Source organism: Dermochelys coriacea, chromosome 11 (assembly GCF_009764565.3).
Source record: "Dermochelys coriacea isolate rDerCor1 chromosome 11, rDerCor1.pri.v4, whole genome shotgun sequence".
In the NCBI taxonomy this organism is placed as follows: domain Eukaryota; kingdom Metazoa; phylum Chordata; order Testudines; family Dermochelyidae; genus Dermochelys; species Dermochelys coriacea.
The window spans coordinates 1,764,030-1,779,432 of NC_050078.2; the positions used below are offsets into that span (position 1 = coordinate 1,764,030).

Genomic DNA, 15,403 nt, shown 5'->3' on the forward strand with positions numbered 1-15,403 from the left:
GGCTGGATGTCCCATCGCCCCCAGGGAAGGGGCGCGAGGAAAGCCCAGGAGTCCGCCCCACGCGGCACCTGGGGAAGCAGGTTGGGGTGCCCACGCCGGGTGGCACAGGCCGGGGCCAGGTGGACGAACGGGTTGAGCCCAGCACTCCCCGGCCCCCAGCCAGTCATGGCATAAATCTGAGCAGATGCAGTCACAGTGCCACAGCCCCCAACGGCTCCAGGTCCCCTTTGGCCCCCTTAGAGTGGGGAGGGTCCCTCTCCCATCAGGTGTGTGTGTGGGGTGGGGGCGTCCCAACTGGCCCCAGCAGAGCAGAGGTGCTGGAGATGCGGGCGCCTGGGACAGGCAGCTGAGGGGGGCAGGGGGGGTGCAAGGCTGTCACAGCAGCCGGGCTGTCGTCAGGGGCCAGGCCCAGCTGTCGCAGAGCTGAGTGCCGGGGGCAGGATGTTCTGTTCTCGCTGCAGCGCTCGCCCCCCCCGCCCCCGCCTGGGATTTTAATTGCAGGTGGGGGAGGGTCGGTTCCACCTGCCTGGATTGTCTCCCTTCTCATTAGATTAATTTTGTGCTGGTGAAAGGGGCCGGCCCGGCTGCTTCTGGGGGCTGAATCCCCTGCTTCTCCCCACTGGTACAGCCTGGACACCCCCGCCCCCAGCTCTGCTGGTGCCCCTCACTCCCGACCCGCAGCCTCCTTCTATCCCAGCCCCAGACCCCCACCCCTACAGCTCTGCTGGAGCCCCCCATTCCCAATCTGCAACCCCCTGCTAGCCCAACGCTGGATATCCCCCGTCCCCAGCTCTGCCAGTGCCCCTCACTCCAGACCTGCAGCCCCCTGCTAGCCCAACCCTGGATACCCCCCATCCCCAGCTCTGCCAGTGCCCCTCACTCTGGACCTGCAGCCCCCTGCTAGCCCAGCCCTGGGCTTCCCCCCAGCTCTGCCGGTGCCCCTCACTCCCAACCTGCAGCCCCCTGCTAGCCCAGCCCTGGACCTTTCCCGAGCAGACGGCCAGGTACCTAACTGTGTAGCGTTGTGTTGTTATTTGTGTAGCCGCAGCACCCAGGAGCCTGGCCTGGCCCAGGACCCACCAGGCTGGGCGCTGCACAGACACAGGACAGAAAGGCGGCCCCTGCGCAGGGAGCTGGACCAGCTCAGTGTCAGACTGGAGACGGGCACAGCCACTTGTTCTCGTGCCTTCCCTGGGCTCAGGGTGGAGTCCCTAGAGCCCCGACTCCCCCTGCTCTGACCGCTTGCCGTTTCCTCTCCCGGGAATGGAACCAGGAGTCCTGAGGGCCCGTTTCCCTGCTGAGCAGCAGAGGGATGCCCGTGCTGGGGCACAGGAGAAGCCAGAGACCTCCTCACCCAGCCCCGTGCTGGGCACATGGGCAGCGCTAATGTGGGGCAAGGGGAGGACAGCACTGTGGGGGGAAAGGCCCTGTCTGCCCCTGGCCAGGGTGGAGCTGGGGCAGCGAGGGGGTGGGCCAGATCCCCAGCCGGCGCGAACAGCCACGGTGCTGCCAGAAGCGGGGCCGTCCTGCGTCAGCTGAGGATCTGGCCCGGTGGTCCAGGGGGTCCGTGGCTGCCAGGCTCCCTCCCCCCAGGCCCAGCCCCGGCCACACCTGTTGCTGTTATCGCCTCAGCGGCGCTGCTGTTTGCTCACGGTAATGAAAGCTGAACAGACGAGAGCGTCCTGCAGCTGCATCCTGGTGCACCTCACGCCAGCAGGGAGCTGGGCCTTCACCCGGGCGGGGGCAGGGGCGGCCGGCATGGGGCCAGCCCCCCATGCACTGTGGGGCTCTTCCCCTCCCGCCGAATGTCTCTTGCCTCCCCCCTCTTGGAAACATCTGTGTCGCTGTGGAGACATTGCTGTCATGGGGGGGGCTGGCTGGGTTGGCACCCCCGGTGGTGGGTAATGCCAGGCTAACACGATGCCGCGCCCGGGATGGGGCTCGGCAAGCTGGCATGGGGCTTCCTGACTGGCTGGTAAGGGAGGCCACTACACCAGCTCTGATTGGCTGGCTGGGATGCCTTGCCCGGCCCTTGAATGCCCAGGAGGTGCTGGGCACCCCATTATAGGAACCCCATGTCCCCGTCTCCCTGCGCCCAGCCAGGTCCCTGGTGCACACAGCACGCACTGGGCAGGGGCACTTGGCCTGTGGCTGCCTGGCCCGTCTGAGGGGGGCTACGCCCCAGCACCAGGGAGGGAGTAGGGTCCCCCCGGCTTTCCCTTAGGAGGAGGGTGCTGTGTCGATCGAATGCGCCCAGACAAGGTTCCCTGCGGCACCGTGCCCCGCCTCCAATCCCCGCATTGGCTGCTTGGCCTAGGAGAGCTGTGAGCCATTCCCAGCTCTACCTCTGACTGGGTGTGACACTGCCCTGCCCAGTGCCTCAGTTTCCCCAACTACACCATGGGGACGCCAACTTTCCCCGCCCCCCAACTGGCACTGAGGGTCAAAGCTTGTTCTCAGTCCGTGTGGACAGGCTCATCTGGCAGGTGCAGCCGCCTCCTTGGGAGGGGTGGGGGGGATTCATGTTCGTAGAGGGAGGCTGGGGCTGATCCCGTGTGGGGAGGGGGCTTGAATGTCTGGCCAGAGACCTTGCACTGGGCCCTGTATCCATGGAGTGCTGGCAGGGGGTGGGACGCCAGGTGGATGGGCTCAGGTGCCCGGGGGTTGCTGGGCAGAGGGACAGCTTCAGATTCCCCTGGGGGGGGGAGCGGCACCGTCCCAGGTTCACACTCTAGCGCTGGGCGCTGCCGGCTAGCATTGCTGGGCAAAGCCCTGAGGGCGAACTGCCCCGGAGAAGACGTTCCTGGCCTGGCAGAGCAGCTGCCCAGTGAAGGGTTAATGGCCCAGACCCCTTTTCAGCCCCTGTGGGCCCGGGGGAGCTGGGCACTGGGGAGGCCGGGTGAGCGTGGTCCGGGGCGCGGTGGGCAGGGTGAGGCGCAGGCAGCTGGCCGGGCCTGGCAGGGGGCCCAGGGAGCTCGGGCTGTGGCTGACATGGCAATGGGCTGGCGGGTGCCCCCTCCCCAGCCCCCCTGGGCCTGATGCCTCCTCATGGGGCCCGGGGGCACCCAGGGCTCTGGGGATTCATTACCATTGTCCGCCTCCAGGGCAGGACCAGGCTGGGCCTTTCCCAGCATTACACCCTCCCAGCCCCTCACTCCTGCAGGCCCCAGCTGGCAGGGAGGGCAGACGGTGCCCAGAGATCCCCAGTGCCCAGCTGGTGGGGTGCCCGTGAGGGGCTGGGTGTCTTTGCCTCCTTTGGGATGGAGCCCGGCGTTTCCAGGCAGGCCTGGTGGGTGGCTTGTAGACCAGCTCTAATGCTGGATGGAGAGGACCCCCCAAGCCCTGTCTCCGAGCCCCGAAGGTCTTTAAGGGCTTCCAGCAGGTGCCGCTGGGACTTGGCCCCAGTGGCGCGTGCTGCCCGTGCTGGCGTCAGGCCCTGTACGCACCTAGGCAGTAATCCACCGGCAGGAGAGCGGCAGCTGGCGGGGCTCCGGTGACCTTCACATGGGATTAATCCCCATGGGAACAGGAGCCAGCGCTGGCTCCACTTCCCCATTGCAGGCCATGCAGCGTGGGCCTCGCCGGGGGGCACACACCTGGGAGCCAGGCTCTATCTGTCGCAGCCTAGTGTGGGGTCCCCCGGGGGGGGCATCTGGGGGTAGCACACATCCCAGTCCCGGGGCAGGCGGGCACAGCAGCGTGTCCCTGGCAGGCATGAAGGTGGCACATGTAATGGGCTGCTCCCGCTCACGGGGGTGGGGGTGGACAGGGTGGGGACAGACAGTGCCTGGGTGCCAGGGGCTCTGGAACGTGCCCTGGGGAAGGTCCCGCTGCATGTCCTGGCTCCAGGCAGGACCCCAGCCCCCAACATAACGGCTGCGCCCCACCGCGGGTGCTGTCTTGACTGGGCTGGTGGCTCCGCGGGCAGGGACCCAGCCCACTCAGTACCAATAGGAGCTCAGTGGGGCTGAGCCCCATGCTGCTCCACCCCCGCCCCCTACTTAGAGCAAAGACACACTCAGTGCTTAGCACAGTCCCACCCGGAGCGGCTGCCCCCCCACCCCCCATTCCCTGGCACAGAGATGCCCATCCAGCTGTGCCGCGCTGCCTCTGGCTACCATTCCTCTGGGGCACGGGTGGCGGGGATCTCCCAGCAATGAGGCTAAATGTCCAGAGGGAGAGACATCGGCAAAGCAGTGTGTCAGGGGGGCACCCAGGGGCTAGCAGGGGTGCAGGTTGGGAGTGAGGGGCACCAGCAGAGCTTTGTGGGGGAAGCTTTGCCAGCCCCTGTCCCCTTGATCTCATCTTCATGCTCCCCAAATTCCTTGGCACAAAGCAGCAGGCGCTGGGGGGGGGGGCAAGGGGCTGTAGCAGCCGCAGGCAGAGCAGGTTACAGCCGCTCCCCATCTGCAGGGGGAGGGACGGGGGGGCTAATCCCAGCAACATCTGCCAGCCTGTTTGCAGTCAGGAGCTGCTGTCAGGGCAGGCGGGGGCTGGGTGCACTCACACGTGTCCAGGCCAGCGAGGGGCGTGGGCCTGGGCTCCGACATGATGGGGTGCGTGGCTGGGGGTGCAGCGGGGGCGGCGGGTGTCAGCATGTCTCGCTGCATGCACACGCCGGCACAGAGCACGTGTGTGAGCACACGTGTGTGTGCCGCGGGGCTCGGCGTGACCGCTCCCCGGTGTCCCTGGAGCAGAGAGGCACAGGGCGGCCTGGTGGCTGGGGAGCGGGTCAGCTCGCCAGGCCCTGATCTGGGGCTCAGGGGGGTTGGCGGTGGCAAGCCCTGCAGGATAATGGCCTCGCCCAGCCCCGGGTGAATTTGCATCCCTTCCCTGTCGGGTGAGTCTGCAGGGAAATGAGGCTCCCCCAGGCCGCACTCGCCCTGATCTAATCAGCCAGACCCTGCAAATAAAAGCCACCTGTGTCTGCGCTGGTGGCAGGAAACAATCCCCAGAGCAAACACGGCACCAGGCAACTGGGAGCAAGATAAACAGGGCCTGGCCTCAGCTCCATCTGCTGGGGGGGAGGGCAGCTCCCCACTCAGGCCCCGAACTTCCCTCTCCACTGGGGGCAGAGACTCAGAGCTGCCCTCTGACTCTGTCAATATCCAGGGGGCTGGGGCAGAGATGTGGGGCCAGGCCAGCTCACTAGGGACACAGGCCCTGGCTCATAGCGCTAGCCATGGTGGCCTGCTTTCTGCTGCGTTGGTTCAGGCCAGCTTGTCTAGAACCAACCTTCTGAAGATTTGGTTCAGACCAGTTAATCCAGAACCCACCTCCGGCTGCATTGGTTCAGCCCAGCTAGTCTAGAACCACACCTCTGGCTGCTCCGGATCAGGCCAATGGCTCATCCTACCTCCTGCCCAACCATTGCCTGGTCTTGACCTGTGCCTTCCATGCAGCTCAGGGCCCAGGTCCATCCCCACCCCAGCACCACCCAATGCCCGCTGCTGTTGGCGCAGGGGTCAGCCCAGCTCCCTCCCAGGCACTGCCCCAACCGGGGACTTCACTGCCCCAAAGGGGGTGGGTTGGGGGCTAGCATGGGAACCCTGCAGTGATCTTCGCTCTAGGGGGGAGCAGAGAAGAAGCCAGGCTGTCAGTGTGTACAGCTGGTCCCTTGCCCCCGCTGCGTCGTTACCCCTCACTGACCCCTCTGCTGCCCGAACACCCTGCTGTGGGAAGTCCCACAGGGTAACGAGGCAGCCTTTCCTTCATAGATTCATAGATTCATAGATACTAACGTCAGAAGGGACCATTCTGATCACCTAGTCCGACCTCCTGCACAGCGCAGGCCACAGAATCTCACCCACCCACTCCTACGAAAAACCTCACCTATGTCTGAGCTATTGAAGTCCTCAAATCGTGGTTTAAAGACTTCAAGGAGCAGAGAATCCTCCCTCAAGTGACCCGTGCCCCATGCTACAGAGGAAGGCGCAAAACCTCCAGGGCCTCTTCCAATCTGCCCTGGAGGAAAATTCCTTCCTGACCCCAAATATGGCGATCAGCTAAACCCTGAGCATATGGGCAAGATTCACCAGCCAGATACTACAGAAAATTCTTTCCTGGGTAACTCAGATCCCACCCATCTAATATCCCATCTCAGGGGATTAGGCCTATTTACCATGAATATTTAAAGATCAATTAATTACCAAAATCCCATTATCCCATCATACCATCTCCTCCATAAACTTATTGAGGAGAATCTTAAAGCCAGATAGATCTTTTGCCCCCACCGCTTCCCTTGGAAGGCTATTCCAAAACTTCACTCCTCTGATGGTTAGAAACCTTCGTCTAATTTCGAGTCTAAACTTCCTGGTGGCCAGTTTATACCCATTTGTTCTTGTGACCGATCCCGGTCAATATTACCGAGGGCCCCCACGGTGGGGGGCAACAATCCTCTCCCCCATTCCCTTTGCCTGCCCAGCGCCTTGGCATTGCCCCGCCTGGCCTAGAGCCCGTCCCCAGCTCTGCTCTGCTGGGAGGGCACTGCTGGGGTCTGCGCCTAGGAAATGGGGCTGCCCTGGCCCCTGCTGTCCCATGAGCCACGGGGCACCCTGCTTCTTCCCTAGCACCGTCCCTCCCCACTGCAGGCCCAAGAGCCGCCCCCTCTGCCCTCGGAGCAGCCTCACCGAAGCCCCAGCTCCTGCCTCACGTCCAGTCTCTGACCTGCTGCTTCTCCAGAGAGGGCGAGATCGGCCCAGGCCCCTAGGGTGGGAGGGGAAGGAGGCAGAAAGACCCAGGGCCCTGGTGGGGAGGGGAAGGTGGCAGAAGGACCAAGGGCCCCGGTGGGGGAGGGGAGGGTGGCAGAAGGACCAAGGGCTCAGCCGGTCTGCAAGCCCCGGGCACACCAATGTGCTGGCTGAGCTGGTGTCGGCAGCTGCCCTCGAGGCCGACGAGTCCCCAGCCCGGGGTGTCTGTCGCCTGGAGACGCCTGCCGCTGGCAGCATGGCCGCAGGGGCAGCCGCGCCGGGAGCCGGCTTGTTCCAGGGGATGGGCGGCATCGCTGCCCGGGCGCTGGGGAGCGGGCGAGGCTGATCCTGCGTCCTGGGGGCAGAGTCGAGCACTCCCTGCCCCCTGCCTCTCCCCAGCTTCGCACAACGCCCAGCGAGCCCAGCCGGAGCCGCTGGCCTGGGAAAGACCCAGAGCCCCGGGGCCCTGGCTGGCACTGGGCCCTGGCATCGCCTTCAGAACCCTCTGACTTTTTGCGTCCTCCCCGTCCCCTTCCGCCGGGCAGGGACACCCCCTGCTCCCACTCCCGCCCCCCTCGGCAAGGGACGCCGTTCCCAGCCCGACTCCCCAGCCCCCGCCCCGCCTTGCCAGGGGCTCCCGGGCTGGCAGGAGGGGAGATGCTCGAAGCACCCACAGCAACGCCAGCGCCCGGCCTGTGGGGTCCCGCGGCCGGCCCTGGGCACTTTCCGGGCGCTCCCATCCCCGGCCGAGAGCGTGGCAGGGCCCCACCGGAGCCTCATCCCCACAGTCCGGCTCCGGGGGCCCCGCGCTGCCTCCTGCATTAGAAAACACCCAGCAAAGCGGGTCCCCCGTCCCCGCCCATGTCCTGGCCCCAGCCCCAGCCCCGGCCCCAGCCCCAGCCCCGGGTGTCTGGTCCTCCCGGGCGCAATCCCTGCCCTCCTGCGCCCTCTAGTGGGGGCTTGGGGGATTGTCCGCTCTCAGCCTCGGGGCCCTTGGGTCATGGCAGGAGCAGGGTGAAGCCGGACAGTCTGGCTCCTGCGTCAGCCCTGCGGGGAGCTGGCGCACGTCACCCTGGGCTCGCAAAGCGCCCCAGTGTCACCCCCCGCTGGGGAAACTAAGGCACGGGGTGGGGAAAGGGACTCGCTGAAGGTCCCACTGCAAGTCAGTGGCGGAACAGGGCAGAGAACCCAGGAGTCCTGACTCCCCGGGCACCCCCACCCCCGCCCCATACTCTAAGCACTCCCTCACCCCCAAATAGGCCAGAACGGCTCTTTGGGGGCTGCTCCTGTTCTCCCGGGAGCCCAGGGGGATCTAGACATTTCCTAGGGGCATTCCCAGACAGGAGTGCCCGGTCCCTGCCCCTTCCCCGGAACACCTTTCACACCACAGCTGTCAGCCAGACGGTGTGGGAGGAGGCAGGCCGGGGCCAGTTTGGGGCTGGGGCCGGGCCCCATGTCAGGAGCTAAAGGCAAAGTTGCTCCCTGTGGCCTCCGCTTTTAACCAAAATGGTCCCTCCCCAGACAGGGCGGCCTCAGCCCCCCTGCAAAGCCCAGTGCCCCTGGGGTGGAGGGGGGGAAGACAGGGATGGGAATTGGGCACATGCATCGCCCACCGGCCCGGCCCCACCCATACAGCGAGAAGAAAAGAACGGCCAGAGGGGCCCGATTTGAGCACAGAAGGGGGAATCCCCTGAAATCTGCTCTATTCCTCCCCCTGCGGCTCACTAGCCTTGCTCCCACTGTGGGGCCACCCCTGAACAGCCCCCCCGCTGGTCACAGACTAGCTCAGGGTTCCTGGCTGGCTGCTGGAGCAGCGTGTGGGGCCGCAGGAGGAGCGCCGGGATGGGCCGATCCCCATCCCAGGGCTGTGACCCACCGCCCCAGCTTGACACTGCCGAGGTGGGGGACAGGCTGGCGAGAGGGTCTGACGAGGGAGGGGGGTGGGCCAAGCCCCCCAGAAGCCCCAGGGTAGTGAGCCCCGGGCCTGGGGCCTGGCACAAGTTGGCATCAGGGACCCAAGGAAGGGAAGCGGCTGCCCCAGCGTCCCTTTGGCATTTCGTCAAGCGGCCCAGTGATCAGTGCAGCTCCTGCCCTCCCCCATGGCACCACTATCCCCTGCCCACCCTGGCTGGCGTCCCACCTGGCCCGGGCTCTGCCCCTAATCCCCCCAGTGCGGGTGCATTGTGCCGCGGGAGAAAGGAAAGTGGCACGTCAGGCCTGTCCCTATTGTGCCCCTGAGCCCCGGAGCGAGCACTTTCCATTGTGCGGCCCTGGCAGCTGATCTCCCCACAATGGCTGAGTGGAATGGACAAGCCGGCGCCTGGCCCCCCGCGCCCCCCTGGGCTCCCACCCGCTGACTCAGCCCTGCCTGCTTGTGCACACGCTGCACTGAGCCGGCCGGGCTATAAGAGGCCCTGGGAGGCCCCCAGCCCCGCAGCGCCACCCTCGCCTTTGTCCCTGCAGACCAAGTAAGTACCAGGCTATGAACCTCCGGTGCCCCTGCATCCACCACCCACGAGACTCTCTGGGGGCGCTTGGGGGGGCGGCTTGTGTGGCACGTTGGTATTTTGGGGTTGGATCCTGGTTTCGGGGACTTGCTTACCCATGTTCTTGGCTGCCCCCTGCCTCTTTCTCCCCCCCCCACTCTCCCCCTGGCATGGGATTAGGGAAGCTGGGGGGCAGAGCCCTCCCACAAGGGAATATCTACCATGCACCCTAATAACCGTGCCGTGGAGTCACCCCGCTGCTGTGTGAGCGTCCCAGTCAGTGTTAGAACAGGGAGCCTGCCCATGCCCTGCGTGCTGCCCTGATTTTAGGGTGTGGGGGGCTCCTGTGGGGGGGGCAGCCTGCAGCCAGCGCATGGTACCCTGATGCTGTGCCACACCTCTGCAGCATGTCCCTGGCTGTGTTGGGGTCCTGGCTCATGGACCCGGCGCTGCCCAGCCAGTTACCCCTCCTGTCTTTGTCCAGGAACACGACCTGGGTGCAGACAGGCTACGGCAGGAAGGATCCTTGGCCCTGGCCCTGGGGCAAAGGGGCGCCAGGCTGCAGCCCTGTGTAGAGAGCGGCAGGGCATAGCTGGGAAGGCCGAGGACACAGGGTGGGAGAAAGAGGAGCCCCTCTGATCTGGGCGGGGAGGTGGCTGGGCTGGGCTGGGGCGGGGGGCGTCTTTCCATGTGGGGCCCCTCAGCTTTATGGGACAGAGGCTCAGCCTGTTGGGGGATCCAGGCACCACTTACTGAGCTGCCATCCACCCCCAGCCGCAGCCTCCTTTGGATCCAACCGTGGGCAGCAGGATTCTCCCTGGATGGGGAGTGGGAGCCCCCTTGCTGGGCTCCGCCCCAGAGATGGGATGATCCTGCCCTGGCGCTGGGACAGGACGGAACCCCGTGGGGCTGAGCTGTGGGGCTGCTCTGTCTCTCAGCCCCAGTGGCTGCACTGTCCCCTGCTTGCGGGGGGAAGGGCAGGGCTCACAGCAGGACCCCTACTGTACTGCCGGCCCCTGTGGGCAGCGGAATGGGGGGCCACTGGGGCTGGGCACTGGGGAGAGGATGCTGGGCCTGGACCTGGGGCGGTGGGAGCGGGGGAGGTCTCAGCTGCTGCCACACCTTTGCGGGAGTGAGTTTCTCAGGAATTTGCCAGCCAGGGTCTGTCCTGTCATCCCTCCACCCCCCGGCCTCCCCCCCGGGCTGGCAGGAGAGCCTGTTGCTCTCCCAGCTGTTGGAGGAAATAGATGGATTGAAATGTGAGGGGCTGAGAGCACTGGGGAGAGATGGGAATGGGACGGATGGCACAATGCAACCTGGCTCCAGCACACCTTTGCTGGTGCCCCTCACTTCTGACCCACAGCCCCCTGCTAGCCCAGCCCTGGGCTACCCCCAGCTCTGCCGGTGCCCCTCACTCCCGACCCGCAGCCCCCTGCTAGCCCAGCCCTGGGCTTCATGCCCCTAACTCCTCAATCCCAACACGTAGCTGCCCCAGCCCTGCTGCTATTCCCCCTCGGGGCAAACCATGGGGCCGATTGAGCTGTAGGACCCCAGATTCCCCCATGGTCCTAGCTGAGACTCGTGCCCTGCCCTGGCTGGAGCCGTGTCGCTCTGGGGGGCCAGGGCAGAGGTCTCGTGGGGCTGAGGTGGGCTTTGTCTCTGCAGCTGGAGAGCTCCCAATGACCAGCCCGCCCATGGAGGCCCTGGGCCAGTTCAAGCTCACAGCCTGGGAGGAGGAGAACTTCCAGGGCAAGCGCAGCGAGTTCCTGCAGGAGTGTCCCAGCATCATGGACCGTGGCTTCCGCAAGATCCGCTCCATTAAGGTGGAGAATGGCCCGTAAGTGCCCCAGGCCCCAGGCCCCAGGCCCCAGCCTCACCTGCCCGGGGGCCCCTTCGTGCTGGCAGCTGCTTTGCAGCACGGCAGGTCCCTTGCCGCTGCCTCCCGCGAGGCGCCAGGCCGTAGGGCAGCTCCACAGCACAGCAGGGGTCAGAGCACACGCCAGAGAGGCAGGACACCCGGGTCCTATCCCCAGCTCTGCCACGGACTTGCTGGGTGACCTTGGGCAAGTTGCTTCCCTGCTCTTTGACTAGGTTTCTCCCGCTGTGAAATGGGTAGCATGAGGGTGAGGCCAAGGCTGCAGGGGGCTAGAGACGGGCTCCCTCCCTGCAGGCCATGCTGAGGGCAAGGGGTAGCTGATCTGTCCAGGCGGGGGCAACCCAGCCTGGGTCCCTTGGGGGCCTGCCCTGCCCCCTCCTCCTGGGGACTTTGCCAGCCCCGCTTTCCGGGGCAGGTTCCCGCAGATGTGCTGGCGCTGCTGACACTGTCCCCTCCCGCTCTCGCACAGCTGGGTGGGCTTCGAGTACCCGGAGTACCAGGGGCAGCAGTTTATCCTGGAGAAGGGTGACTACCCACGCTGGGAGGCCTGGAGCGGAAACAGTGGCTACCGAACTGAGCACCTGCTGTCATTCCGGCCCATCAAATGCGCAGTGAGTCAGACGCGCCTTCGGACGCGCGCTCCCCAGATTGTCCCCATCTCCCTCCACGCTGGCCCATGCGCCCGTCAAGCTGGCCCAGGGGCCACGACACAGCAGGGGGTCTGGGGCCAAGGAGACAATGGAAAGTCTCCTGGAAATCTCGAATTGTCTTCATGCCTGGGTGATGAGCAGGGAGGGATAGATAGATAGATGGGGTGCATGGGGATGGATGGATAGACAGACAGACAGCGGTTGTATGGGGATGGATAGACAGACAGTCATACAGGTACCAGGTCACTGCCTTTACAGGACAGCAGTAGGTTGCTGAGGTTAAAAGCCCTTCTAGGATCCCTCTCACGGATCGATTTTGTGATTCTAAACACACCAGGCAGCTGGCAGTGCTTGGGTTTAAACCACCCCCAACCCGGGAGCAGGTGGGGCTAGCGCAGGGGAACCGAAGTGTCACTGTTTGGGCTGTGCCAGGCTCCCCAGAGAAGGGGGGTGCCTGGTCGCAAAGGGGCAGCCTAGCATGGGGTGCACGCTCCTGCCAGCTGGGGCCAGTGACACCAGGAAGGGACATTGCTGGGGCCTCGCCGGACATTCCCACCCAGGGCTCGGCTCTCCCCCATGCCAGGCTGTGGCCCTATCACTCCATCTGCAGAGACACGAGGGCTTTAAACCCTGGCACGTCCCCTGGCTCCAGCACCGCATCCCGCTCCAGCGTTTTAATAACCGCCAGGCAGATATGCTCAGGCTTTAATAAAGGGGCTGAGATAAGATCGCTGCTCGCTGGCAGGGCTGCTCGGTGGGGAAGAACGCAGACGGGTGGGGGTGGGGGATAGCGCCACATCTAGTGTGGTCCTTGAGATTAACCCCTCAGTGCCTGCCAGTCTCCCAGCCAGCCGGCACCCAGGCACGGGCTAAGTACCGACCTTGGCTCTTGGTGCCCAATGGGCAGCCGCAGGCCATGGCTGCCTGGAGCGTCTGCATCATCCCTCTGTAGCAGAGACAACTCAGGCCTTGAGAAGCCCCGAGAGCCAAAGCAGGGCTAGTCACTGTGTTGGCGCCAAGACCACTGGGCATTTGGCATCTTCGCACCTGCCTCTGGCTCTCCCTGGCACGGGGGTACCAGCGCATCCCCCAGGCAGGCGCTGGCACCAAGGAGAGGCAAGCACATGGGCATCCTCCAGAGTGAGACGGACATGGCCAGCATGGGCCTGCAGCTCCGGTCCCCAGCTCCCCGGGTGACTCCGGGGCAGGTGTCTCTGGAAGGGGAGAGCAATGACATGGGCACGGTTAGCTGGAGAGGAAAGGAGAGGTTTGCATGGCTGACCTGGTGGTGAACACACTGGGCTGGGACTCAAGGGAAGCGGGTTCTGGTCCAAGCCCTCCCCGCATGACCCTGCGTGTCTCAGCTCCCCAGGGTGTCCTCAGCTTTGTCCACCTTGTCTCTGTCGCTGGGGCAGGGGCCGGCTCATGCTGGGTCTGTGCAGCACCTGGCACCAGCGTGGGACCCTTTGGCATTTCCCTGGCCCAGCCTGGTCGGCCCAGCCCTTGGCACCGCTTGCCCCCTGCACTGGGAGTTGGCGCAGGGTGTCTCCAGCCATGGCCGGCAATTTCAAGTTAAGGAGGCAGCTGAGAAAGAAAAGACCAGGCGCTGGCAGGGCGACAGTTCCCCCCTCCCTTCTCCAGGGCACCCCGCTGACTGAGTGGGGTACGACTGCCCTGCCCCAGGCCCCAGGGGGAGTGCAGCCCAGCCCCCGAGTGGCAGGGGCCGTCTAGAGCAGAGCTGCTGGGAGAGGGGCCGGGCACGGAGCCCAGAGGGCACAAGAGATGAGGGGGCGGGAGAGGGGGCAAGCAGGGAGCCCCGTCTGGCTGTGGGGGCCCATCCTGACTGGCCTCCTGCCCGCACAGAACCACAGCGACAGCAAAGTCACCCTCTACGAGGCGGAGAACTTCCAGGGGCGGAAGTTTGAGCTGAGCGACGACTTCCCCTCGCTGCAGGCCATGGGCTGGGGCAGCAAAGAGGTGGCTTCTATCAAGGTGAACTCGGGAGCGTAAGTAGCCTCCAGCCGTGGGGTGCCAGGGGCTGAGTGACCCCAGGACAGTCACCCCACTGGGCCCGGCCGGTGGTGTGCTCAGCACCCCCAACATCCACTGGGGTCACTGGCCATCCAGGGTGCACCTATGCCTGGCTGGACTGGGCACTAAACTTCATTGTAGTCCCTATGCACCATCCTGGTCCCTATGCACCATCCCGGTCCCTATGTACCATCCTGGGCCCTGTGCACCATCCCGGGCCCTATGCACCATCCTGATCCCTGAGCTTGGCTCAGAGGTTGTGGCTGAGACCTGCACTGTGAGTGGGGGAGAATGGGTGAGGAGCTGAGCATTCGGGGGAGGAAGGGGCCCCAAATTTGAGGGAGGCCAAGAGAGGCTCAGAAGAGGGTGCATGTCTCTGTCAACCCCAAAGGGAGGAAGTGGGAGGCCCCATAAGGGTGGGGAGAGCATCCCCCTTCCCCAGCCCTGAAGCGGGATCTGCACCCACTCAGCAGGATCCCCAGGGACCAAGGGAGGTTGGCTGGGTGGGAGTGAAGATGGAAAGCTGGGGGTGGGGGGGCTCTGCCCCATGGCGATGCTTTGCCCCCTGCAGGTGGGTCGCGTACCAGTACCCAGGATACCGGGGCTACCAGTACGTGCTGGAGCGGGACAGGCAGAACGGCGAGTTCCCGAAGTACACGGAGTTCAGCACCCAGGCCCACACCAGCCAGGTCCAGTCCATCCGCCGCATCCAGCACTGAGCCAGGCAGGGCCCCACCACGGGGCTTGGAGGGTGAGAGCCCCACACCCGCTCGCGAATAAAGGCGTCTCTCAACCAGACTCGGCCGCTCGCATTCTCTGTCAGGGGTGAAAGCTCGGCTGTGGGGCAGGGACGTGGCGGGGAACGTGGCCTCTTTCTTCCACTTCTCTGTGGCTGGGACAAAACACCAACCACTCTGGGCTGTTTCGGGGGGACCCCCCCAAAGCTGCACCCCCTGAAAGAGAGTGCAAAGCCCCAGCAAACCCTCGGGCTCCTCGCTAGCCGGGATGAAGAGGCCGGTGGGCAGGGAAAGGAGCAAATGAAAAGGGAGGCCCCCCCCATTGTCCCCCAGGTCTCTGCAGCAGCCGCAGGAGCCAAGCTTGTCCCTGGTGGAGGGGCTCGTAGCCCAGATGTGGGCAGGCGCCTGGGGAAAGGGAAATTGAGGAGAGGGCAAAAACCTAGAGCCGAAGAGGCCAGAATGGGCCATTGGATCATTGGGTCCGATTCTCCCCCTGGTGGCTGAGTTTCTTCCCCGGGGACAGGGCTCGACATCCCTGTGTGTGCAAGGGAGCACTGGCTTTGCACGTGCACTCAGGCAGCTGCACGCACACGGGTGCACCTGCACTCGGGCGCCAGAAGTCTTTGCGAAAACAGCATAACAGGGTGGCACTGTATCAGACACACACCGGGTAGCCAGGTGGGTCACTGGGTCTGGAGACATTGGGCACATGAGCTCAGTTCTTCCCTCGCAGATCAATCGGTGGGGAGGTCCCCTCCACTTTCCCCTCCCGCCGTTGCCAGTTTGCCTCCATTCCATGCACACCTGCTGGTCTTTCTGGTTGCAAATTAGTGCAACAACTCAGAGGCCACTTAGCCCCTCCGGGTTACCATCAGGCACCATGCACAACAGCTGGGACAGATCCCCTTCTCCAAAAAGCACCTGCTGTAACGGA

The 15,403-nt window shown here is 64.9% G+C and overlaps 1 protein-coding gene across 1 annotated transcript; it reads left to right on the forward strand.

The window, feature by feature from the left end:
- Positions 1–10,854: 10,854 nt before the first annotated feature.
- Positions 10,855–14,451, forward strand: CRYBA2 (crystallin beta A2). Its single transcript, XM_038422256.1, has 4 exons — positions 10,855–11,012; positions 11,521–11,662; positions 13,565–13,707; positions 14,304–14,451. Exons 1-4 carry the CDS (start codon positions 10,855–10,857, stop codon positions 14,449–14,451), a joined length of 591 nt encoding a protein of 196 aa, XP_038278184.1.
- The last annotated feature ends 952 nt before the right edge of the window (positions 14,452–15,403 follow it).

What these genes read in the sequence shown, in the direction of transcription:
- CRYBA2 (XM_038422256.1), top strand. Translation starts at nt 10,855, where the DNA reads ATGACCAGCCCGCCCATGGAGGCCCTGGGCCAGTTCAAGCTCACAGCC. An exon ending in ATTAAGGTGGAGAATGGCCC is followed by an intron (nt 11,013 to 11,520) that starts GTAAGTGCCCCA and finishes GCTCTCGCACAG; the next exon opens with CTGGGTGGGCTTCGAGTACC. An exon ending in TCCGGCCCATCAAATGCGCA is followed by an intron (nt 11,663 to 13,564) that starts GTGAGTCAGACG and finishes CTGCCCGCACAG; the next exon opens with AACCACAGCGACAGCAAAGT.